Raw genomic sequence first — 26,310 nt, forward strand, 5'->3', positions numbered from 1 at the left:
TTAAAATACAAATAGTAAAATGAAGTAAAAAAAAAAACAACCTTCTAGGTATCTGTAATAAGGTTGGAGAATCCTGGAATGTTAGAAAGTGATGTGTGTAGTAATTTAAATTATGTATAGTAATATAATCTAATATTCCCCATGTGAAGACAGGCTCCTTTTCCATGAAAAAGCCATACACACAAATGGCCTCCCATCCCTCTGCTACTCTTGACAAAGCCTCTCTGAGCTTGGGTTTGCTCACCTGAAATGTTACTTGTATGTTGCTGTGGGTGAGCCCAGGAGCTTCTGGCTCCCGGAGCCTTCCTTTGAAGCTCTATGAATACTTCACATGTAATAGCACTCTAAAGTTAACAAAGTGCTTTCTTTACAATGCCATGAAGTATTCAGTGAAAGCATTGTTGCCTGTATTTTATAGATGAGGAAACTAAGACTAAGATAAATTGAATGACTAGCCTGTGACTCCACACAAACATTTCCCACCTCCTAATTCTCATTCCTTATTTCCCTATAGACTTGGAAGTATTTTAAAGTGATATGAGGTTCTGAGTTTCTGTTAATAATATTTTAGATACTTTAAGGCAGAGGTCCCCAAACTTTTTACACAGGGAGCCAGTTCACTGTCCCTCAGACTGTTGGAGGGCTGGACTATTAAAAAAAACAAACAAACTATGAATAAATCTGTATGCCACTGTCTGGGATAGCAGACGCTGCAGCGCTGGTTGTGATGGGCCTGTCACTCCTTGCATAGGCCCATCACTGGCACCACTATACTGGGCAGCAGTATACACAGTGAGAAATCCCCTCCCCCACTCACCATGCTGAAGTCTTCCATTGTGCATCCACATAATCCTTTGCATGGCACCTCGTTCTCATTCAGTTACTCTCAGAATAAGGCGCCAGGCAAAGGATTATGTCACCGGAAGTAGTACTGTATATGAGAGCGATGCCACGCTTTATGGTGCCACCACATAGTGTTCCTCTCACTAACCACCAATGAAAGAGGTGCCCCTTCCAGAAGTGAGGTGGGGGCCGGGTAAATGGCCTCAGGGGGCTGCATATGGCCCAAGGGCTGTACTCTGGGGACCTCTGTTTTATGGGTTAAAATAGGCTTTTGTGGGCTGGCCTTAAAAGTTCTCTGGGTCTATTGAAAAAACATAGAGTCCTTACCAACCCACAAATGAATTTTGGGAATAGAATCCAATTTAAGTTAGATACTATTTGTACCTATATAAAAATGTGAAATTTCAAATAAAATATATTTATTCTCTATAGAATATTTAATCATAAGAAAGATCTTTTTTTGGGGTCTCATGGCTCAAGAAACTATTTCCTAGGGCATGGGGGAGTGGTAATCTGCACTAGTAGATATGCCTCTATTAACGCAATAAAGGACTTTTAAAGTATTGAAGCAGAAGAAGACAAAGGTTGAAAAATATTAGCCTAGAAGTCAAAATATGTAATTTCCAATTTCTGTTCCATGAAGCTGTGGCACTTTGTTGTGCCTGTTTCCTCACCTGTCAAATAGGAACAATAAAACTTGCCTTGTCTACTTAATAGCATGACTGTGAGGAACTAACAACAACAAGAACTTGCATTTATGGAAAGATTTAACTTTACAAAGCACTTTATAAATATTAAGTCATTTAGTCTTCACTACAAGCCTGGAAGGTAGATGCTACTTTTGTGTCCATTTTGCAAAAGAGGCCATGGAGGCTGGGAATGGTTAGGGGATTTGCCTAAGGTCACGTAGCTGGTCAGTACTTGAGACCAGATTTAAACTCTGGCCTTCCTGACTCCAAGTTCAGCACTCTTACCTACATCAATTACTACTATTACTAACATAGAGGTAACTTGGTTTACTAAAAAGATGACTGACTTAAAGTCAGGTAATTTTTTGAATCTTAGACATGACAGACTTGGTGACTTGTGACAAATCATTAACTTTCCTAGGTTTCAATTTTATAAGGAAACATGTACAATGGCAATAATAATAATGCTACCTATTCCACAAGGATGCTGTGAGGAAAATGCTTTGCAAACACCAAAGTGTAGCACAAATGGATTTACTACACATTAACTATTGGTAAAAATGGCATTAATAAAATTAATATGAATTTTAATGGTATAAGGCATATAGAAAACCTAACTACATGTAGGATGAAGAAAGGCAAATGTTCAGTATCCTATGTCCATGATAGGAACTAATTAGACATTAGGATGCCACAAAATAGTGGTTTTGGGTGGAAGCAGCCCCAGTTAGCATAGGCTATGGGACCTAGACTAGGCAATCTTGGGAAGACCAGGCTAATTCTGGGTCCAGCTCTATGTTTAAGTCTGCTGTGCAGTAAACCCAGTCTGAGATAGATTTACATCCATTTAGATATGAGACTAAAGTTCTTAAGAAGCTATGTAATCTACCTAGCCTCTCCAGGAGTCATCTGAATTAGAAGTGACCTTAAGTTCAGTGAGAAGGGGAGCCTAGACATGTCTATGTCATGATCCACACCAAAGCAGAGTTCTGGGTTGGAAAAAAGAAGAAAAAGAACATAGTGAATAAGTGTTCATTTTCTTCAGTTCTACTCTCCTTTAGCAGATGACACGTATACATAAGAATAACACCTCATATATTTATCATCATAGGAGAACAAAGTGTTGTTACAAGAGCCAAAGTTTCAAAAAGTGAAGTTAACCTCTTTTGGCACTAAAATTTTAATAATTTCATTTTTTATTTAAATCTTTCTAAAATGTCTTTGCATAAGAAAAATTATATTCATCATGAATATAATATAACCCTTCCTTGATGAACTAAGATGGCAATTAGGAATACCTATTAGACTATTCTTTGATGCTCTCAGGGACTACTGAATTGTGCTGGACTATTTGTCCCACTCTAAATGGCTATGACTACTACATTCATTTAGTTTGTTGGGTCTGTTTTTAGAGTTTTTCTGACTGCTCCCTCACTAATATCTTATCAGCTCTCATTTCTGGCTTTCATGAGTATGCCTGGCGCTAGCCATCCTCTCAACATTCTCAACTCACTGCTTCTAATATATTGTGGGCCAAGAAACTAGATAATTATTCTTTTAGAATTGTCTCTAAAATAAAAGTAAACAACTTGTAAGTGAAAGCCTACAGGGGTTTCCCATGAAAAAGGAATGAACATCCTTTGGGACATCTTTTTTGTTTATTTCACAGTTCTCAGCTGGGAGGCATAGTTGAAGACACCAAATAAGTAACCTTCAGATGAGTAAGGTGCTGCCATATAAGTACATATGCATACACTATTCTAATTCTGTAAAATTGAAAAGCAACATTACCTAATATTTCTATTTTCACAAGAATTCTACTGTCAATTAAAAAAATTAACACAAGGTAAAGTCTGAAATAATAAAAGTTATATCATCAGTTAGACACCTGTTATATATATACACACATAGCCAACTCAACAACTTCATGCCATCTACTAAGGGTATCCATTTCTAAATACCTCATTTGAAAGCTCATAGAGCCTTTGTACCAATTCTAAATACTCAGGTTTGTGGGACTCTATGATTATAAATACATTTAGCAGTTCAATCTTTTTGTGTATACATAAGAAAACTGGTCTTGTGAAGTTAAGTTAAAAAGTTAAGTTAAGAAGTTAAGAAAGTAAGTGGAACATTCAAGTAGGCATGCCATTCTTAAATCATGCTATTTAATTTTACCTATTTACTTTAACTGAGAGCAGCAATTCAAAGTACCTACCTGGACTTTTAGGAAATCCTTTTTTGGGCCATCTTAAAATAAGACAAAGCTCATTTTTTCATATACCTCTTACTATAGGTGTCATGCATTATACATGTATAAATGTATAAAACACATGTTTTTAGATACATTTACACACTAAATTTTTTCATTCTTTTGTTGGCAACATTTAAAAAAGAAACATTATTTTTGTTTCACACAGCTTATTATGGTTAAATCTCCTTAATCGCCTTTGGCAATCAGCATTTAATGCCAATCCAACTTCTGCTTAGGACTGAAACTTGCAGCTATAATGCATTTGGAAAAAAACTTGGTATATACTTTAATCCTTTCAAATGCACCTATGACACAAGGTATTACAGACTTTTAAAAACCTGTTCTACTGAAAAAAAAATAATTGTGGAGCATCAGTAACCAGATAGTATTCTCAAATTTCAGTGATCTAGTCAATGGAGCCTTCCCCCATGTACTGTGCTCTGTTTCATGCAGTACATGGCTTTAGCAGGCCAAATCTTTTTTCCCCCCAATGAATCAGTAGAACAGTGAAGATCTTACTTTTTTTTTTAAAGCAGTGGCATATCAATGAGGCACAGATGTGTATTCCAACTCTGCATGGATGAGCACACTGTTCAATAGTGCTGGCTCACACGGTATCAGGGCGAGTTATCACTTCCCATGAAGGCACTCTTATCACCAGGGCCCAGAGAGGTGGCTGCAAATCGCAGCCTTTTTATTTTCAAGGCAGTTTTGCTGAACATTCAGGCTTCAAAGATTCACACTTCCAAAACTCTATAAGAGTTTGTGAACGCTCAATTTGCCAAAACTGTTTACAGTGTAATTGGGCCCCGTACCTGTGTCCATGAGATAGCGGAGGCGCTTCTCCACCAGCGCGGCACGCGTGTCAATTTGCTTTTGCTCATTCTCTAGTGCTGCCAACTCTCCCACAACATACTGACTGGTGTCTTTGAACCCTTTCTGTTAACGAGAACAAACAAGAAGAAAAAAAAATCACTTGTAAGTTGCATTTTTCCTTTCCATAAACACTTAGTAAAGCACTTACCTAAAGAACCAAATATCACAATTGGGACCAAAAAGCAAACTCTAATATTTCACCAGATTGCCAAATATTACTACTGTGGCAACTATTCTATAAATGAAGGAAATTTTTATATTGGTATTTGCCTTTATGATTTTACATTTAGGTTTACAAAATTTTAATTGTTCTTATTGTTGACAGAGTTTTAATGTAAACACTGAAAAGGAATTTCTAAAGCATCATAATCACTCTCATACTAGCTATAATAAAGGAAGAGCAGTTTAAAGAGTTTATTTTGCTCAAAAGTACAACATCTAGGGAATAAGTTTGGTTAAATGATAAATTCTCAAAGAAAGCAATCTACCCTTAAAATATTGAATTTTTAAAAGTCTTTAAAAATCCTATAGCTGTTCATGCTACTGTAGACATTCATAAATGTTAGAAGAGGAAATTCTAATACCTCAAATTTTGCCAAAAGCAAGTTTTCATTCCTCAGTGTGGAATTCTGTTAATGTACAGATAATTAGTATAGTTGTGATTTCTACACTGACAGGTGGTTTCAAACATTATTACATGGTTCTTAATAGTTGCACACTTAATAGTCAGTACACTGATTGGTACATCTATAGTTTCAATCAATTCCTATAAGTCAATTTAAGTATTTCTATTTTATAGCCTTTCATACTGGGAAAAAATTTATGGCAGTAGGACTCTTGAAATGTCAACAGTTAATCTTGCTTATAATTCTAGATGGAAGACTATTAAGCTTTAAGTATGGCTATTAAGTATGCCAGGAGAATCCTAATTTTTGTTTTGAGATTATAACTACAAAACAAACATATTTTATAACTAGCACTTGGGTAGCAATCATTACTTCTGTTATTGTCACAGAGATAGATTAATTGTTGCTCCCTTTGGAGCACTAGTTCAGTCAGACATTCCTGGGGCTTTAACAGAGGCCTGAATAGCTGCTGAGAAATATTATGTTGCTGCTGAGGTACTCCTTCCAGATAAGAAATAGGGGGGGAAAACCCTCTTCTACATCAAAGAATCCTCCCTCCAGATGAACATAGTAATCTCCAAGAAACCACGAGGAATTCTCTCCCAAGGCTCCTTAGCAGAGTTGCAAGATTGAAAAGTATGATAGAGATGGGGCAGGTTTGGGGATTGTGCTTATTCATTACGTAGGGATCTAATAAGAAGAAGGGTATAGGAAGGCTACTCCTTAGGAACTAGAAATTAATTCACACTCACATATGATCTCAATTTTCATATTGTCTGATTGTTAAATCAATTAAAGTAGTTGACAAATTTAAATTTGAAGTTTTTCAGATAACCACAACATTGATAACTTCTTAGAAAGATCTGCTATGACTAATATGATGCTCTTATACATTCAAAATGTGCACTCTCCTTCATTATGGCAATGTGTAACTGAAAAAGCTAAAAAGAATATAATACAGAGGGTTCTTAATCTGGGGTCCATAGGCTCTCAAATTTATCTGTGGATAGATTTGATAGTTTCCATGAAGTTGGATAGGGAAAAAAAGATATCTTTATTTTCATTAACTTCTGAATAAAATCTAGCATTTCCTTTAATTATAAATGCAGGTGATAAACATTCTGAGACAAGATCCACAGGCTCTGAGTTCATGGCATAAAAAGGTCAAGAGCTTCCAGAATGGCAATTTCAAATTGAAATGCACAAGAAACTTCCATTTTAAAAAATATTCTAGTGAAGTTATCTGCCTCATGCTCATTGAATCACTATAAGCAATAGTTTTTTTTTTTTAAGAGTACTCCTTATACCACCACTTGCCAATGACATCCAAATGGAAGAAACTGAGACACATATGGAACAAGAGAAGGAAAAAGTATGGGGGAGAGTAAGTGGCATAGCCCTTTACTTTGACTTATTGTAGCTTATTTTAAAACAGCAAAAAATTCTATGCTTGGATTGTTCTTATTTGAATGTGTGGTATATTCAAAGTGCTAATATAAGTTAAATTAAATGGTTTGTTAGGGTGTCTGGAGAGTTTAAGTGAAGATAAATATAAATACTGTGAATTTACTAAGACTTTTTAGGTCTTCTAAAAGATGATTACTTGAAAATATTAAGTAGATGTTAGAACACTAATATTAGGTGGAAACCAGAAATTTTAGAGTTCCTTCAAGGAATACAAAATTACTAACCAAGGACATCCTGGCTTAATAAGAACAATGTTGATATTACCACAAACTGTGGACATTAACAAAAAAGGGTACCATCAAAGGCCATGTTATGTTTCCATACAAAAATTCAGGTTAAAACTTGTTCTTCCTGCTTCTGTCCTGCAGCTGTCCATCAAAAGCAGCTTTCTCCCTGCGGTCTATCAAATATTTCCCTCACAAATCAATTTTACACATGATCAGCCCATACCCCTACTGAGCTGAACCTCCCCGTTAATTAAGTGAAGAAATTACCATATATATTATATTAATGCAAACATCATTCAGCTAGTAATTCACGGCTGATCTGGATAATGGAAAGGTTGAACACCCATTAACCCAAGCCAACAAAATGGGTTGGCTGAGAAATTCTAGCAGGTCTCATGTGACTTTTCCCTCTAACTGCAGCTCTGCGGTATCTGCTATTGTAATAATTAAAATCCTCCCGGTAGATCAATACTGGAATCTCTTTATGGGAAGTGCCCTGATGGAAATGTCTCAAGGAAGCTGGGGCTGTGGAACTCTGAAAAATTCATTTTTTTTATCTGACAATTATCACCACACTGCAGACTAATTCAACAGTGCACCCCTCTCACTCTGCTTTGAATGCACTGGAGATTGACATCTAAAAAAACCTAACATCTCATTTTAACAAATAAAGGCACTATTTCCACATACAGTTTGGAATTATCAGCAATCATGAAACCAGACAAAAAATTAATATACATTAAGCACTTCATCTTCTGATGGCTTCCTCTGAGTTTCAGTTATCGCCGTCTTCTCCTCATTTCCTCTCTTTGTATCTTCCTGTATTGATCTCTGCCTTTTCATCTCTTGAAAAAAGGGGAAAGACATGTAAAATTATTATAAAGCTTGATATTTGTGTATTGAAATGAGGACTTACATTATCAGGTTTTTAATATATTTATTGTTAAATACTATTAAATCATAGGGCAGGAAAACATTTTTTTAAAAATCATCCTACCTGGTCTGTTCTCCACATACTGACTGAATGACTGAAGTTGAGTTTTTCTGACAGTAGAGTCTCTGTTGAACACAACAGGATTTCTAAAACGTTCTGTTGCTTTTTGTAATTGCTCAGATCGGTGATCTTCTGTCCCATTCTACCAGAAAAACAAAATGCATAGTATTAATAGGATTTAAAATAGTAAATTTGCAAATTGAAAAGGTAAAGTTTTCATCATTGATTTTTTCAAATTTTCTGAATCCTAAGACTCAGATTACAGTTTTGTGGGATGAGAGGACTAACTACTTACAAGAGAGGGAAATATCAAACTTTTTGAAAGCTTTTCTTGTATAACCATATTCTTTGAACCACTACCCTACAAGTTCTATTGCCTCAATTAATAACTTTGGGTAAAATGTAGCTTAAGCAGGCATCATTATTAAAAAAACAAAAAACTTTGCAAACATTTGCATCCATATGATCTGTGATTTAAAAGCCATGCTGCCTCAAGTCTTTTCCTTCTACTATTTTGTCCAGTAAAGAATTATATCGGTTTATAAAGACCCACAGACTTGTATGACAAGAATAACTAGTTTCTAATTTTATGCCCATTGAGATAAACCACTAATGCTGGATGAAGGCTAAAAGGTAGGATTATAATACTACCCCAATGAACTGCATTTCATCAGCTATAACTTTCCAAAGCCAGATTTGTAAGTAAGCCCTTTACAGCTAAGGAAACTACAATTATCTTTTCCAGAGCTTCCTATGTTAATACTGGTAACAAATTCAAATGGTTCTATCAACACGAAATATCCCAGAAGACTGAACCACTGCAATGTGTGGAAGCTGCAGATACCGAGGTGCTGTGTACCAAACAAATATTTCATTTTATACCTAATCTTTTATTATTTTTATTAAGTGTTTTGAAAGTAAATAGGGAAAGGCTAAGATGCATGACTAATAGCTAAGCCTGCTGAATGCTGAAACTGGTTATCAAAAGCTACCAAGACTTTGCCCTTCCTCTGCATTGAGACAATCAGTAATGAGGGAGTTCTCCAATGGCCTATTCTCTAGCCTCAAGGAGGCCTGGGATACAGAATCCTCAAGGGAAGGTAACAGTTTATCCTTTTCCACAAACACAGAATGCCTCATTTATAAACGTGTAAACTGCATTTTATTTAAAAAACAAATCCAACTCTGCTGAAAGCCTCACAATAACAGAGGACCAATGTATATATTCTTCTAAATATCATTTTTAAGGTCTAAGTTAAAAAGACCCACACAAAGGTAAATTCCTAAGACACACCTTTTGTTGGAATAAATTTTTAAAATTAATGCAAATGAGAAAGAGAAATAGAAAATTTCATAATTTTGATAAGCCACACTAATAGAAATGTCTATATTCTACTTTTAAAAAGTTGTTTAATAAAGTTACTACTTGCTGATGATCACATCTACATTTTTTGAGTTTTATTGCTAGAAAAGGAATAATTTTGGCTTAACATATATTCATATATATTTTACTGTTATTAAAACGACTAATAGTCTCAACTCAAGTCTTTAGCAAAATAAACAAACATGGCTAATTTTTTAAGGCCTGGCACATGCTAAAATATCAGTGTGATTAGCTAGTAAATCCCATTTTAAGAAACCTTTTTTATGACTAGGGACTTCTGCCACTTTACAAATTTATTCCTCTAAACCCACTAATTCAGTTAGCCTTTTCAATCCATTGTATTATTCTTAGGCTAGCTTCATTTTGCATTAAATCCACTGCAGAAAGCTAAATTGAACGCAAAAAATCAGACTTGATCCAAGCTTCCTTTTGTTCAAAGATAGAGACTGAAAGTCCTCTGGTGCTGCCACACACTTTCATCACCAATTTATAGAAACCGACAGTATAAGGGAAAAGCAATGAAAGTCATTGTTTTGGGACTTCAAAGAATCTCTGTATCTGGGGAAGGAAATCCTTTCAGTCAGCAGGGCAGTCCCCATAGTCTGCAGGTGGGTGAAAAGTTAGACAGAACTGGAAGTGCCCCAAAGCCATAAAGATATTAATCATAAGGTAAAGGAAGGGGAAAGAAAGTAGGGGTGGTGATAATTTAAATAGTATAATAGTAAATAAGAGTAGTAAAAAATGCATATTACTTTAGTCAGGTTAAAATGCTATAAATAGGAAAATTACACATCCACACATATCACACATTTCTATATCTTAATAACTGTCTCTGTATATACCACCCATCTAATGATGTAATAGGAATTTTATTATATTTAAGTTATAAGATAAACTTAACAGGCATAAAGGCTGAGGAAGGCAGAAAAACCACACCAGATTGCTCTTGGTTTTCTTAGGAAATGACAAGTTTCAACCCAAGATCTTCAGAATGGTTTTTACAGATTATTGAATTTTACTGAAATAATCAGTTTAAAGTACTACCTTCTTTTAAAAGCTATAAATAAAACATATTCATCATTACAACGAAATTCCCTTTCCTGAACACTGAACCACACAATTTTCCTATACATCTTAATGTGGGGATTTAGTATAAAATTGTCATTACTGAGCTCAATCCAGAACTTCATCCCCCAGCCCCCACCCACCCCCAGATCCTAAAACCAAATCCTCCAGCCACTCTTACCTTTATATCTTTCTCCGAGTCATCAGTCACAGCTTTCTGAGTAGTGCTGCAGAGGGAATTTGCCACCTGTGGCTGAGCTTCTAGTTGCTTCTTCACCTTCAAATCCACCACCAATTTACTGTTTTGTTCTGCTAAATATGCAAATACCATATAGTACTGAGTGAATGTAGAGTCTATCAATTTTAGAATAAATCACATAAAGATTACTATAATTGAAATGAAAGAAAAGGAGAAGATAGGGGTCTAAAACTACATATTAAAATTAAGCCATACAGACTAATGTTCCATATGTGAAGAGGTCTTTTCTTTTTAAACTCTACCCACAAAATAATAGTCAATACAAAAAATAACAAAAATACAATAGCTTGGATTTATCTAGATCTTTAAGTTTTACATAATGCTTTATGGTGTTTTTTTCCCTCCAACCTTGTGAGAGAAGGTCTACATATATTACTGTTCTGTTTTACAGATGAAAAAACTGGGGCCAAAAGAAGTTTGATTGCCCAGGGCTACACAATAAGAAAAATGTTAGGGGCAGGATTTGAATCTAGGCCTCACCTCCAGGGCTCTTTCCTCTATATTGCATCATGAACTATCTATATAATTATGTTAACAGTTGGATGCTAGAATGGAGACAAAGCCAGGTGAGAGCAAGAAGATTTGGGTTCAGGTTCCACCTATGATAAACACAGCTACATAACAATGGGCAGATCTCTTAACCAGGTAGTGCTCCAAGCAGCTCTTTAAGTCTCTAAGTTTTAGAGAAGGCACTGGGCTACACTGGCAGGGGCAGTTTCCTCATTTGAGCATTCATTCCCTATACCAAGAAAGCCACAGGTTTGGTCTCTACCCTTATTCCATGTTGCTGTGATTAGCAGAAGGTGAGAAAGTGGTATTTGAACAAACAGTACTGCCATATACATGTAGGAGAACATATGTGTGTATACATATGCTATACATCTATAGCTATACATCCTTATATACAAATATGTATATTTAAATATCCTATAAAATGAATTTTCATAATAGTAATCATATGTGATTTTAAACTATGGTGTTTGATAACATGCAAATTATTATTGTAGTTTAAATTCTCACAGATACATATATATTCCAATATATCAAAGCAGTTTTCTGTAAGTCCTTAATATGAATATAGACATTCTATACACAATTAGGAATTATTAGTAGATAAGTATGTCATATTAAGGTATATTTATTGCAAGAATATTTTTTATTTTGCCTTTGTATCTCGATTACCTTACACATAACAAGTGCTTAATAAAATTAGCAAAAGACTAAGTTCATATTTAATAATATTTTAAGATAGTGAGATAAAAACTTATGTTTAGAAGACCTTGCTTTTATATGGTAAAGATATTCTAATATTTTGCTAATTTTATTATATTTGGCTAAAATAAAGCATTACGAAATATGGACGTGACATTGTCCAATTTATTTTTATTTGTATAATATTTCCATTCCTGATTAAACAATTCAGGAAAAAAAAGGAAGTCAAAATTCAACCTAAATAAATTTGTTAATTTATTGAATTTGGTAATTTGGTAATAGTAATTAGCTAACAAACAATTTGATCATATAAACAGACTGACCATTTGGCAAATGAACACATTAAAAAAAATCTATCTTTCTATTTGGAAGTATCTGAATAATGGTTGCTAGTATATTCATGTAAAATATTTAATTTATATGAACAGGTTTCTCTTTTTACTATTCCACAGACTGTAAGTTACTTGAGGATAGAATTTGTTTTGTTTTTCCTCTCTATTTCTAGTGCTTTGCAAATACATATAAAATGTTTAATAAATGTTTGTTGAATTGGATCATAGCAGAAACATATATTATATAAAATCATTCAAAAGATTTAAGAAGGACATGGGGATAAAACATATCAATCATGATACTCTAAGTGTTTTTGATTTAAGGTACATCCCCATTTCTTGTGTGTGTGAATTACAAGATGTGAATGGGAAAGCTGTAATTATTCATAAATAAATATTTACTGGCAAGCTTAACCATCTGCAACTAGGAATATTAGTTTAGAAAGAACTAGATGTCATAAATATATTTCTTTTTTATTTTAAACATCAAATTGGAAGAAGATATTTTAAAAAGACATGAGTCAAAGTAGTCAGGCCTAAAATTAACCCAGCTTGAAAGGTATTTCCCATCAGAGTTTGTACTGATCCCAGCTGCTCCTGGAAAAAGACTAGCTAGAAATGACTAGTTATTGATTAAATAATCTACTAGAAATTTAGTTTATGAACATTACTTATCACTGATTTAGAATTCAACAAGTTTTGAACAGTCAGTATCAAACCCTATTCACTACATGCTCTTATAATTATGGAACACCCCAAGAATCAAAGGCAGGTAGGTCTACACGTAAAACTGATGCTGCTGGCCCTTAACAATATTGTTTTAGATGAAAAGTATGAAAATGAGAATGGACAAAATACTGTCTCCTCCCTACTCCACCCACACGAGTTCAGTCTTTTGTTTCAACAAATCTGAAATTTTCCTTAGGCAGCAAACATTTTAACATTGGAGTTTCTCTAGTAAAAGCATAAAGACAACTCTGGGTCACATATTATACTTTTTTCAAGAATGCCCTCTGTTAACCAGAAGAGGCTTCATTAATTGTTTTACCTTAGGGATGATGGTGTTTTGCTGTTGCAAACTAGGGAGGGAAGTAAAGCATGGTGTGGGTCAGCACAGTGGAGCTGAGAGTGAGGTGTGAATGAAAGGTCTTAGAATTACTTGAAATGCCATGTAATTCCTACCATCTGTCTTTCTTAACTCTGAACAGGAAAAAGCTGAATATTAGGGAGGCCTCCATAAAAAAGGAGAGAAAGAATCAAAACCCTTTTATATATAAAAAAAAAATTGGAAAACTTATGTGGAAATTTGTTATTAAAATAGAAAATAAAAATAAAAACAATTACATAACTATTTCTTATACTTGGTTTTGAAGACATTGAGAACCAAATTGTAGGTAAGCAAAAAAACCCACATGATAATTTACACTAAAAAGAAGCAGGCCAATCAGTGGCATCATTTAGTTGAATCAGTGTTGGAATGGGCCCAATATCTGTATCATCATATTACAACTGAAGAAAATCATGAACTTGAACTCAGAAAAAAATAAGCCTGTATATCACTAGGAGCATGATTTACATTTACTATCTATATTTTGTAACTAAAACTTTCATAGGATAAAAGCTAAGAAAGTGAATCTTAATGATAAGAAGAAATAAATGATTGCCTATTTTCCCAATTTTATTTTATATTTTAAAGTTTAACTCCAAAGTAAAAATGACAGGAATAAGTTTACAAAATTGACACTCTGGCCTTTAGGTAATGATTTACAAAAGCTATGAAGAAGTATAAAATATATCTACTATAAATGATGAAACAGCAGTAAAACCACATAAATACAAAGTATGCCATGCAAAAACACAAGAAACATTTATTAATTAAAATTACCAGGAGAATCAAGGTCATTTTCTAAGTTAGTAAGTTCATCACCAACTCCCAAAACAAAGCCTTCAGTAGTCTCCTCGTTAGTATCTATCTCAATATTATCATCCTCATCTGTAGGAAGATGTATCAGTGAAAGTTAGAAACATATTATTTTGTCTTGTTCATGCAAAACATAAGTTTAAGTCAGTGTTTTAATGACAGATTATCCAAATTCAGGTTTGACACAGATTAGTAAATAATGCTACTTTTTTCATTAATGGAGTAACATTTATATTTTGAATTCATATGTCAAATATGAATTGCCACAACAAAAAATGCATGCTATCTAAAGTTCCTGACTACTTACATATTTTAATGATGATTCTGAATCATTCTACCTCTTGGAGATATTTCAGTTTGATGTATTTATAACAGCTACATTCAGAAACTATATGGTAACAAAAAAATTGCCCACTATATATCTTAATTTTACAGGGGCATCAAATCTTAGATTTCAGAATATGTAAGGAAGAAATAATCCCTTAATAAAATCAATCACAACATGAATTATTTGGACAAAACTATGAATATTACATTATTTGATTCACTGCTTATTGGGGCAATGTGACTATCTGAAAAAAGATATGTATTATGGATAGATTAAGAGACTATGGTGAGAATAGAATAGAGAAAACACTTACATACAAAGGAAAGTTCAGAAGCAACTAAGACAGGAGACATTGCAAGACCTACAGCTGAGAAAAATGAATATTATTTAAAATAATATATGCTGCTGGACTTGGAAAACTTATTTGGTTATATTTTTGACAAATATAATATGCTGAAATAAATAATATTTTCTTTTGCTTTTAACATGAGCAATTTAACTATTTTCTTTCTTTTTCATTTGCTTCGGGAATGATCAATTGGCAAAAGTTTGGATTTATTCATTTGGTAAAGCATGGCAGAAATCTTATTTGCATATATGACACCTTGCTTTTAAGCATTCTGCCAGCTGTCACTGACTCCTATTTAGGAGTAGCTGAAATGTAGGAAACTTCCATTAGCCCAGTCAGTGCTACAATGTTCTATCAGGTAAGAGGAAATCATTCTTTCTTACTAAAGAGAATATTTCAGAGAGTCTCAGACATCAATGAAGTTTTAATATTGTTATAACTTTCTCCCTTAAGGTATTCTCTTAACTTTGATTCCCAATTTACTTGCCAATGTCTAAGCAAATGCTTAGTATAAGAGCAACAGGATATAAAAAGCACTGTTCTACTAAAGAGTTTAAAAGGCTAGACAAAGAACACATCAATAAACAATATCCCTTAGAAGTAGAAAGGAAGCAAAGGGAAAATCAGGGAAATCTCAAAGGAAGAAAAAACATGATTTCTGAGTGGACAATGTATTTTAGTGCATTTAAAGAAAATATTAGTTGGTTTTGTTACATGATAAAGAATGGTAAAAGAGTTAAGTATGTGGTGGTAAAACTAATATTGTTAGAATAAATTCAATATCCTGACATAACTTAAGTTTGGAGGTAATGTAATTTAATGTTATCAAATCATAAATGGAAAGAAGTTGATGACAGGTTGGTCTTCCACTGAAGGCTCCATCGATTTAAAATGAAATCCCTGAATATATAGGTCATAGCTTTAAACTACCTAAGTGTACTCAGAAGAAATAAGAATGATTTGGTTTCAATGTAGCCAGCAATGAAGGGGAAGGCATCAGAGATGAAAGGGCTTAGGAAGAGAGTTAGGACTTAAGAGATGGTTTTTAAGCAGCAAGATTTAGAAAGAGAGGAAGATTAAGAAAAGTCAAAAAAGAAGAAATTAGAAGAAAGTTTTGTTTTGATTTGTAAAAAGCAAAAGTAAATCCCCCAAATTAGACTAAAGCATTAAACTTAAGATACCAATAAAATGGAATTTAGTTTGTGGTTAATAATTACTCAACTGGGGGGAAGCAAATCCATTCTTTTATTGAATCCTAAAGATTTTCATCTGAAATCATCCTGCATTTCCAAACAATGAGCATTTATTGAGCACCTGCCATGTGTTCAGAATTTTTCCTCAGTTTTTACTCTGTAAGTGGCAGTTAAAGCATAGTTTAAGGTATCCAATACAGTTTTCTGCCACCAACCTGTCCTAATCGTTTCTTTTCTTCCTTTAACCATGCCTAGATCAGGGTACAGTCTGGAAATGTGGTCAGATATAGATGTTTCTAGGTTCTTGTGATGTGCAGAGGACTGCAGGCTTCATCATTTACCACCTTGAACACTGTATGCCAGGCAATATGCTTGTGGGATGTTCAAACAACTATGGTGGTCAATGGCAGTTTCATTCTATTGGTTGGCTGGATGAGATCCCTATCTACACTGCTACTCTACAGTATGTTGAGAGGACAACTCAATGTTTGTGTATGTATTGCTGACCCCAGATAAAAGGATTACTATTTGGGAGGGGGAAGAGTAAAAATTGATCCTTTCTATAGCACAGCTACTCTTAAGAATGGATTTCTCCTTTTTCCATTTAGAACCTTCAGTTTCAGGATGAACCCCTGAATTCTTTTAAACAGTTAATGTGGAAGCTTTTCTAAACACCTGTGGCAGCCTTTTTGGATATTATTAACAGTACTTAAAGTGCCAGACTACCAAAAAAAATAGACCTTATATTGAAAAATACCTCTTTTGGGTTGTACCATGGTGAGTACAGAATTAGATAGCTAAGCATTATGAAACATGAGGTAACCTGGAAGGTGCAGTACACAATGGGAACTGGTTGTGCAAATTTACACACTTTGATAAAGAATAAGCTAATATACCATACTTTATGCAACAATGTTAAGATTTACACATTAAGGTGGTATAGAAATATAAATGAAATGGGTGTTCTCAATATGGTAATTAGTAACACAAAGCTGAGGCCAGATCTATAATATCTAATAACTACCAAAATATTTTAATGCAGAACTGAAGAATCTTAATAAAATGATAATAGTAATATCGATAGCTTAATGTAGAATCCTACCTCAGACATTAGTTCTGTGACCCTTGGAAAGTTACATGACTCTGCTAATAATCAGTTTTTTATTTGTAAAATGAGAATAAATAATAACACATTATCTTACTGAGTTGATATGAGGATCAGATGAAATAATATTCTGGGCTTTGCAAACTTTAAAGCTTTATGTATATGAGAGTTATCATTATTACTACTAAAAAAATAAATCTTTTTTTGTGTGTGCTTGACCTGCAATTTCCTCTGCTAGGGAAACTCTTGATGAGGAACTTCCTCTTATAATGTAGATCAGCACTTAGCCTTAGAGAGTTGCCTGGGTCACTGAGGGGGATAAGTCACATGTGTAGGGTCACAGAGCCAGGATGTGTCAGAGGTGGCACTTGAAACCCGGTCCTTTCAACTCAGAGCCCAGTTCTCTATTCACTTTTACACTGTCTCTCATAGTAAAAGTATACTAAGACAATAAACAGATCTGATTCTTAGAAGTGAAAGTGCATTTCAATCTCTAATACAGACCTTAATTTCCTTTATAACTTAGAAAAACCCTCAAATTTATTTCCATTTTGGGGGAGCCACCATTACCTATAAAACCCAACCCAAGTTTTAGTTACTGTGTATGATTCAAATAAAAGATGGAAAATACTAATTTTAACATAAATATTTCATTAACACATTTTAATAGTAAATAGAGATTCTGTCAGAGTCAATATTCTTTGACAAAATTCATATAGACAATTAGTATTCTTTCAGAGTTAGCTACATTCAAACAATAATGTATTAAAATAATTCATACTTTATGTGTATTTTAAAATATAAGTTTTATATAAAATATATGAGTAACAATAGGTAAAAAAAGGTATTTATCTTAAAACAAACAGATGATTTTCATTTTAATATTCATACATATAATAATTGAAACTCAGTTTCAAAAAAAAACCAGTTTCAAATCCTGGTCAGAAAAATGATATGACTTTCCAAGGTCACAGAGCTCCTAAGTATCTGAGTTGGGATTTAAAACCAGCCCTTCCCTCTACAAGTCCAAAATAATTCCTCCACTACCCAGGTTACCTCCAAAACAATAGACTATCAACAACATTATCATCTTATTGGGATTCTTGAGTTCTGGATTAAAGTAATTTGGTAGTTATTAGCTGTTAAAGGAATAGCCTCAGCTCTGTGCTATTGATTACCATATCAGACTCTCTTTTTATTTATCTTTCCATACCACCTCAGTGCCTAAGTCTTAACATTGTTACATGATAAAAATTTCTTTAAAAATAAATTACTTTTGAATCTAGCCCAAAACAAAATAATGGACTCTTGGCAAACTGGTATATTTTATAGGTATTATCTTTGCTAGACTCCCATGATAGCTGACTGTGAGGATCTTGAAATCTTTGACAATGGCACATATGAGAAAATATGGAAAAACTCAACAAATACTTAAATATGCAGCACACAGAAGATTCCTTGTGTTTCTCCATTATGTATACCTATTAAAGTGGGGATAAAATGCCCATTTTTCTGATTTTACTTCCTAATCTCCAGATCTATGGGGAGCTGCTTCACACCTTTGGGCCTCAATTTCATCATCCGTAAAATGGGTGCGTCAAACTAAATGCTACCTAAGGTCCCTTCCAGCTCTGATTCTTGAATCTAAAATATTGTCACTTATCTGGGCCTCAGTCTCCTTAGCTATATAAAAGAATGAGGTTGAACTAAATGAATTCCAAGGTCTTTTCCAGCTCTCAAATAATAAAGATCAATCTACAATGTGATTTTATCCTTATCAAGGGGAGAACTATTTGTCAATTCATAGAGGTATGCCTAATTGAAAATTGGTCCAAAAGCCACTAATAATCACTCTAAGTTGCTCATAGATAGTCTAAAAGATTGTAAGTTGGAAGGGAAAAAAAACCATAAAAGCTTTCTGGTTCAACTCAGAAAAATAAGAATCTATTTTGTGAAGTTTCACATTAGTTATCTAAAAAGACTTCTAGTCAGTGTTTCTGATGAACTTTCATCATTATTCTACTACTTCATTATAGGGGCAGTCATTTGGTGAGGGATAGAGAAAAAAGATAAGGGTAGGAGACATCTCTGATTACATTAGACAGCAGGTAGGGGATAGTTCTGCTTTTTCATGAAGTGGTCTCCTCACCTAATTTTGAGGAACCCAAATTCCTCCCAAAGCAGGGGTTCTTAATTCTGAACTTAAAAATTCTGTAACTGTATTTGACATAATTGTTTTTTAATCCTATATTTTGTTTTATGCATTTAAAAACATTATTCTGAGAGAGGATCCATCATACAAAAAAAAGGTTAAGAACCAATACCCTAAAAGTTTGCCTTATGTGATCTGATCTTGGGTAGATTTAGACAGAAAGACAAATGAATTAAATGAGCCTGTCATAATTATAGGTAGGTAAGTCTAAAGCTCAGCTTGGGTATTTCCATCTTGGAAAAAACAAAAATCTCATCTTTATGGAATTTCAGGCAGTATAACTAAGAGAGGAAAAAGAATTGCTTTTTGTGGTCCTGCAGCTTTCTTTTCCCCCAAAGTTTCTGCCAGCATGACCCTTCCTGCTCTGAGTTTTATCTTCCAATGAAGGGAAAGAAGGGGAGAGTTCAGTTAATGACAGAAAATGGTTTTGTTCTCTCAAAGTCAAGGTTGGCCACAGCTTATTATCAGCTCTGTCCCAATGTTCAATGTCTGTGAGAGAAGTAGGCCCTATGTACTTAGTTCTCCGTGGGTTTACTGCTCTGAAATCAAAGAAGTTTCTGAACAACTTTCTGCTTCACCTATTGTCCTTTCCTCATAGCTGATGCTAGGCATGCTCTGTCTCTTAGCTCTCATAGCTCTAATGCTGATCTCCACTCTGGCCCAACCTTGACACTATACTTCCTTTGCCCTTTGGGGGGAACTATTATTCACTAGGGGGACTTTGTCTTAGTAGGTCTTCATTTTATTAGGCCAGAAAAAGGTGCAGACCTTTTCATCAGGTCTGAACTTGTACAAACTCATCTTTAGCTCCTTATACAGACTGACTTGGTAGGCTAAACCAGGTTTTGGGGAGGATGAGATTAGAGAAGTTGGCCTAAATATATAGCCAATTTCTCTTTCTAGGTCACTAACTACTCTATTTTATATGACTGATATTCATAGCTTATTGCTAAATACATACACATATATGTATATATTTATATACAAGATATATAAAAATACATATGTATATACACTTTTTTTTTTGTTAAAGTAGCATACTTATCTAATCACAACCTTGAAACAATCAGAACTCTTGTTGCCAATGCTGCTTTTTAGAACTTTTAAGGAAGGCTACATGGGCAGCTCCAGGAGGGGATATGTGTGATATATAGGAGAACTTTTCTAAAAGGTGAGGAGAATTGAGGCCACTAAGGATAATAGTAAACAAACCAAAAATGTTAACATCAGAATATATGTTTTATGTAAAAAATGAATTAGCAGTATATCAAATGAAAGTACTTTATTAAATATAAATGAAAGGAAAATTTCCTAGCTTTGGAGAAATGAAACTATATTTATTTGAAGCTGCAAGCAGTCCTGGTAACCTTACTAAATAAAATGATGGAGAAATAGTGAAGGCACAGTAATAAGAAACTTGGAATGATAAAAGACTTCAAAGATCTTAGTAATTCAGAAGAGTTCAAGAAACTAGGTTTATAATCTTCAGGAAGAAGTAAGATGAAGGTTGTAACTCACCAAGATATAAAAATTCTGAAGGGAATAAGGTGACAGATACAAGATTATTTGCAGAAGGAGCTTTCAAATTTAATGAAAGGAGAGGTTGGGCACTATAGGTATTTAGCTGGAATTTCTCAGCAACAGAGAGCATTTACTATACGGAATCAACTAAGAATAGCAACAACAGGAACAAATATTGTGAACTCTTCTCAAAGAATTATTCTTTGTGCCCTACAGCTTCAGCATGCTTTGAAGAAACATTTCCTTTAACTTAGAAACATCTTACCCAAGTTTCAACCCCTAACTCCTCATTCTAGCCCATACATGCCTACTCTTTAGGATGATCTCAGCATTCGAAGATTTAGCCTAAAACAAGAAGTATTTTGGCATCATTTACTAGATGAATAAGGGATATATTGATAGAAAAATAGAATTTTTCTAAACATGTTCTTCCTCTTGGATCAAAAAATTCCCCAAGAAATTCCAAATCAACATAGACTGAATTGAACACTAACAGATAAGGTTCTCTTTCAAAATCAGTATTTAAAATAGTATACATTAGATAGTCTGGGGCTAGATGAAAAATGAGTCCTTATGCCAATAATAGGTATAAGATAATTTTGGTAGAACATGAAGATGGCATCTAGAGAATAAGGATATTAAATGAGACTGATGTTTAGATTTTCAGTTACACTCAATCCTGCTTTAGCAAACATTATTGGAAAGAATATAACTTTTAGTAATATTTTGAATTTAGTGTTAAAACATTATAATACAAACATATATTGATACATATGCAAATGATATGTATCAAAGAACTGTATCCAATGACTGCTGCTCCTTTATATCAGGCTGTAATGCAAATATTTAAATGGAAAAAGTTGACTTTAAGTCAGACTTTGTGAAAATAGGTTGCAAGTGAAAAAAAATCCCAACTATAAAACTTTTATCTCAAAGTTTACCAATAAATGTTAATATGCCCTCCTGAATGTTTGAAGTTTATTTGTGTTTTATATAAAATAATCATGTTATAATTGATGTGATATCACTTCTTCCAAAACTATAAATCAAGGCTCATAACATTTTTAAAACTATGAATATTCTCCCTAATATATATTGTACTTCTGGGCAACTGAGAATTAAAACAGTAAAGTCGAGTTTGAAAACACAAAAATCATTAATCTAATTTGCCTGTTTTTCTGATAGAGATGTCCATTTTATATCCTTATGTACCTGATGCAACATTTTGAGATATGAATAAAAGTAATGGCCTAAGAAGTCCAACACTGATTTTTGGGTTGTTACTGGAATATGATACAAGCTTCTTTAACTCACCTCCAGATGCCTTTGACCTTTCTTTCAACTTTTCTGCAGCTATTTCACTATAGCTGGAAAGTTCTGACATCTTCACTCCAGATCGAGCTTCTGCTATTAGCTGACGAGCTCGCTCTCTCAGCTGCCGACGTCGCTCTTCATCTTGCTGCTAAGATATATTGAACAGTTGCCAACTCAGTAATTGACAGAAATGCAATTTCATTCTCAATCTGATCATCATGATAGTAACTGGTTTACAGCATGGTGCTTGGCCCACATTATAAATAGGATGCTCCATATCAGTTAGGTGTCACACAATTTTTAAAGGCAACCCAGAATCAGATTTTTTTAACCATTAAAAATTACTGTATTAAAATGTTCATTTAAAAATATTTTAAATTGGCTTTTTAAAAGTGACTCTTTGGTAAGTAAGATATATCACGTAGAAATGATTAGGAATATATATAAAAAGATTTACTGCCATACTAAATCAGTGTTCTGATAATCTGAATCACAGGTATAGAAAATATCCATGATGTAGAAACAGAATTAATATTTTTTCCATTAAGTGTAGAATTTAAACTGCCAACTGTTAATAAAAGCAAGAGATTTCACAATGTTGTATTACCAATACAAGGATAGCTTTTGCAAGGTAAAATGGAGAGTTGCAATTATAGCATAGGGGGAGTAAATATTCAGTTTATTGGTGTGTAAAACCATTTTAGAAGTAAAGTAATATTTAAGTTATGAAAAATTCAAATTTTATTAGTTGAGAAGTCGAACTCCATCATTGTTCTTTCTTTAAAAATAAAGAAAATCAATTAACTCAATAAATATTTATTGATTACAAGATAGGGTGATATAGGAGATATGAAAATCATAGGGCATAGCCCCTACATGCAGTCAACAGCAATTGTTTATTAACATTTACTACATGCCAAGCCCTGTACTAGGATCTCATTTGAGTCCTCACTGTAACTCTGTGAGATAGGGGCTATTATTATCTTCAGTTCACAAGTGAGGAAACTGAGGCTGAGACATGTTAAGTGCTTAAATTATCTTTAAGAAAGAGAGGGATTATATGGGGATCATCAGTGCAAAAGAACAGAGATTAGAGATGCAGTGTCATGAGTGAAGAAGAAAGAGACTGACAGTTTGGCTGGGGAATGCAGAAGAACAAATTTAAGGAAGGAGATAAAACATTAATATGATCAACAGGTATCCAAAATAAAACTGGTAAACCCCAGAAGAAAAATGAAAAGAAAGTTCTGTATGAATGAAGACAAGGGAAACATCTCTTAGCTAGATGTATCAAGGAATGCTTCAAAAATTAGGTATTATAACTTGGCCTTGAAAGGATTTCAACAGAAAACAGTGGGGTTTCAAACGTAAAAGGAACTCAGGAATGAAACAGCAGGCACAAAAACATGGATTAAGTAAAGTTCGGGGTATACAGGGAAGTATAGAGGAGCAATGGAGGGCAAGGTGGCAACTATATGGGGCCAGATTATGGTAGGTATGAGTACTGGGTTGAAGCATATTTTATTCAGTTGGCAATGGAGAAATGTAAAGATTTTTGAACAGAAAAGTAACATGATTAGATCTCTGTTTTTAGGATTAATCTGGTAGTTGAATGTAATATGGATACAAATGAGGAAACCAGATGCAAGGAATATCAGTTAGGAGACAACTGCAATAGTGTAGGTGAAATGGTGACTGGGAGAACTGGTTCCAATAAGATAAATACAGAAGTCAAGAGGAAAGATTTAGTTGATGGAGTGGAGCGAGTGCTTTACATGTCTAAGAGTTTATGAATGAGACATGTTGTGTTCAATGTATCAAATACTTGCTGTAGCTGGGGAGGTCAGAGCTAGAGAGTCACACTTGAGGATCTTTTGTATAGAAGTGATAGTTAAAGTTTCAGTGGATAAAATCACTAAAGGGAAAGAGGGCAGAAAAAGAGAATCTAAGTGCAGAACACTGGAAACCATTTATACTTGGTGGGAGGAGAAGGCACCAAGAATAATGAAAGAGATTTGAAGAGAAATAGGAAGATGTAGTGTCACAGAAGTCAAGAAAAGGGAGTATTTCAAGGAGATGGCCAATAATGATAGATAACAATTTAAGGTAAGGGGTAGAGTTCTTCATCCCGATCTCCATTAACAAGATATTCTTCCCCATATCTTTATTAGGTTACATTAGAAGGGAATTTCATTAAGATTCCACAAAGGGAGGAAAGGAATCCCAGGGCTTTAGGAATTCAATACTGCTACATGTGTGACTTTAAATTTGAGCTTATTTTATTACAGGTCATTATGTATATAGGAAGATAATGGACTCCCAGTCTGCAGGAAATATTCTTATATTGCTTTAGTAAATATCTTTTTTTTCCGTGAAGGCTCACAATAGGGAGTACAAGAAAGCCCCAGACCCTTAAGGGTTGCCTCAAGGACCTTGAGGAGAGCAAAATCTAGGATCTCATCCCCTAACTGATAATGCCTGGCTGTGGGAGTAGTCCCAAAGGTATGCTACCAGAGTAAAAATTGGCACTCATATGACATATTAAGTTTGCAAAGAACTTTATATACATGATCTCATTTGACCTCAATAACCCTGTGATGTAGGCACTAGAGACATTGTTTTCCCTGATTTTACTGGTAAGAAAAACTGAGATTCCAAGAGTGACTTGCCCATGATATCATAGATATAAAGGTTGGAGGTGAGATTCATGTTCAAGTGTCTCTGAACACCACAGTCAACACTCTCAACTTGAGATACTGTTGGTCGTTGGATTTGGTCAGTAGAAGGCCACCGGTGATGTTTGAGAAAAAAAAAAGTTTCAGTAAGGATGAGGCAAAAGGAATGTTGCAAGGAGTTGGGACAATGATTGGTAAGGAGGAAGGCAATCAACAAGCATTTTTATTAAGTGACTACTATGTTCCACTTGTCTTGGGTTTTAGTGATATAGAGACAAAAATGAAATCATCACTTCCAAGAAGTTTATAGTTAGCCAGGAGGGAGATAATGAATATATACACACACAAAGAGAATACATATAAACCTGGGTGGCACAGTGGATGGAGTGCTAAGCATGGGGCTAGGAAGACTTATCTTCCTGAGTTCAAGTATTTGAGTTTCTAAGTTTTCTTTGTCAAGAAAACTACAAATGGGGTTAAGAAAAGCCAGACAACTGAAGCAAATGAATGACAACAGAAATTTTGAAGGAGAGTCAGTAGCAATTAGAGGGGCTCAAGGATCCTCCTCACCTGAGGAAGTGGCATCTAAGCTGACCTTTGAAGGAAATTAGGAATTCAAAGAGATGGATCTGAGAAGGGAGTATGTTCTAGGCATAGAGGATATCCAGTATAGAGTGAAGTTCAAAGACTGGAGATTGAATGCTATTTATTAGAAATAGCAAGATGGCCAGTTTGGCTCCATCCCAGAGTGTGTAAAGGATGTAATTTGTTATATAGCTGGAAAAGTACATTAAAACTAGATTGTGAAAGAATTCAAATGCCAACCAGACAGAGCTTGTATCTAATCCTAGAAGTAGAGTGAAGCCCTTGAAATTTACTAAGTAGAGGAATATGGCCAGAGCTATGCTTTAAGAATATCATTCAAGTAGCTATGGGGGAATATAGACTGCAGAGGGGAGAAGCCTGAGGCAGGGAAAGAATTCAGAGGATATTGCAATAGTCAAGACAAGAGGAGATACAGACTTGAAAGATTATTGTGGCTGAGTGACTAGAAGAGAACAGATGAGACAGATTTTTGGAGGTAAAATTGATTAGACTTGGCAATTGATTGGATACATAGTATGAGGGAGAGTGATGAGTGAAAGATGACTTTAAGGATGTGGACCTGGGTGACTAGAAGGATGGTGGCATCCTCACAAGTCAGAGGGAGATTCAGAAGAGGGGTGGGTTTGAGTGACAGTTTAAGAAGTACTGGGAAAACAGCAATCCTGATCCAGGGTAGGTAACTAGCCAGCAAACAAAAGGAAAAGAGGAGCAAATGAGAGATGTTGGTTTTTCTCTACTAGATTGGTTGTTCTGCTGGGAAGAGGGGAGAGGGGAGAATTAAGAATGTAATTGTCACATATAGCCCACATAAACAATAATGGATTATCGCTCATGATGACAAGTCAGGTCCTCAGAGAA

At 34.4% G+C, this 26,310-nt stretch overlaps 1 protein-coding gene across 22 annotated transcripts in view; it reads right to left on the reverse strand.

The window, feature by feature from the left end:
* EHBP1 (EH domain binding protein 1) overlaps positions 1-26,310 on the reverse strand; it is a 409,225-nt gene that overhangs the window by 59,930 nt on the left and 322,985 nt on the right. For 8 of the 22 annotated variants that reach the window (XM_007476768.3, XM_007476766.3, XM_007476761.3 and 5 more), the window contains 7 exons: positions 22,172-22,319; positions 14,791-14,844; positions 14,114-14,221; positions 10,607-10,737; positions 7,980-8,118; positions 7,721-7,827; positions 4,602-4,725 (listed from right to left, as the gene is read on the reverse strand). In XM_007476768.3, coding sequence (XP_007476830.1) covers positions 4,602-4,725; positions 7,721-7,827; positions 7,980-8,118; positions 10,607-10,737; positions 14,114-14,221; positions 14,791-14,844; positions 22,172-22,319 — 811 coding nt within the window. The remainder of the gene's footprint in view (positions 1-4,601; positions 4,726-7,720; positions 7,828-7,979; positions 8,119-10,606; positions 10,738-14,113; positions 14,222-14,790; positions 14,845-22,171; positions 22,320-26,310) is intronic. The other 14 variants (XM_056813942.1, XM_056813941.1, XM_056813940.1 and 11 more) reach the window with 9 other exon arrangements.

The sequence above is a fragment of the Monodelphis domestica genome, chromosome 1, assembly GCF_027887165.1.
Source record: "Monodelphis domestica isolate mMonDom1 chromosome 1, mMonDom1.pri, whole genome shotgun sequence".
In the NCBI taxonomy this organism is placed as follows: domain Eukaryota; kingdom Metazoa; phylum Chordata; class Mammalia; order Didelphimorphia; family Didelphidae; genus Monodelphis; species Monodelphis domestica.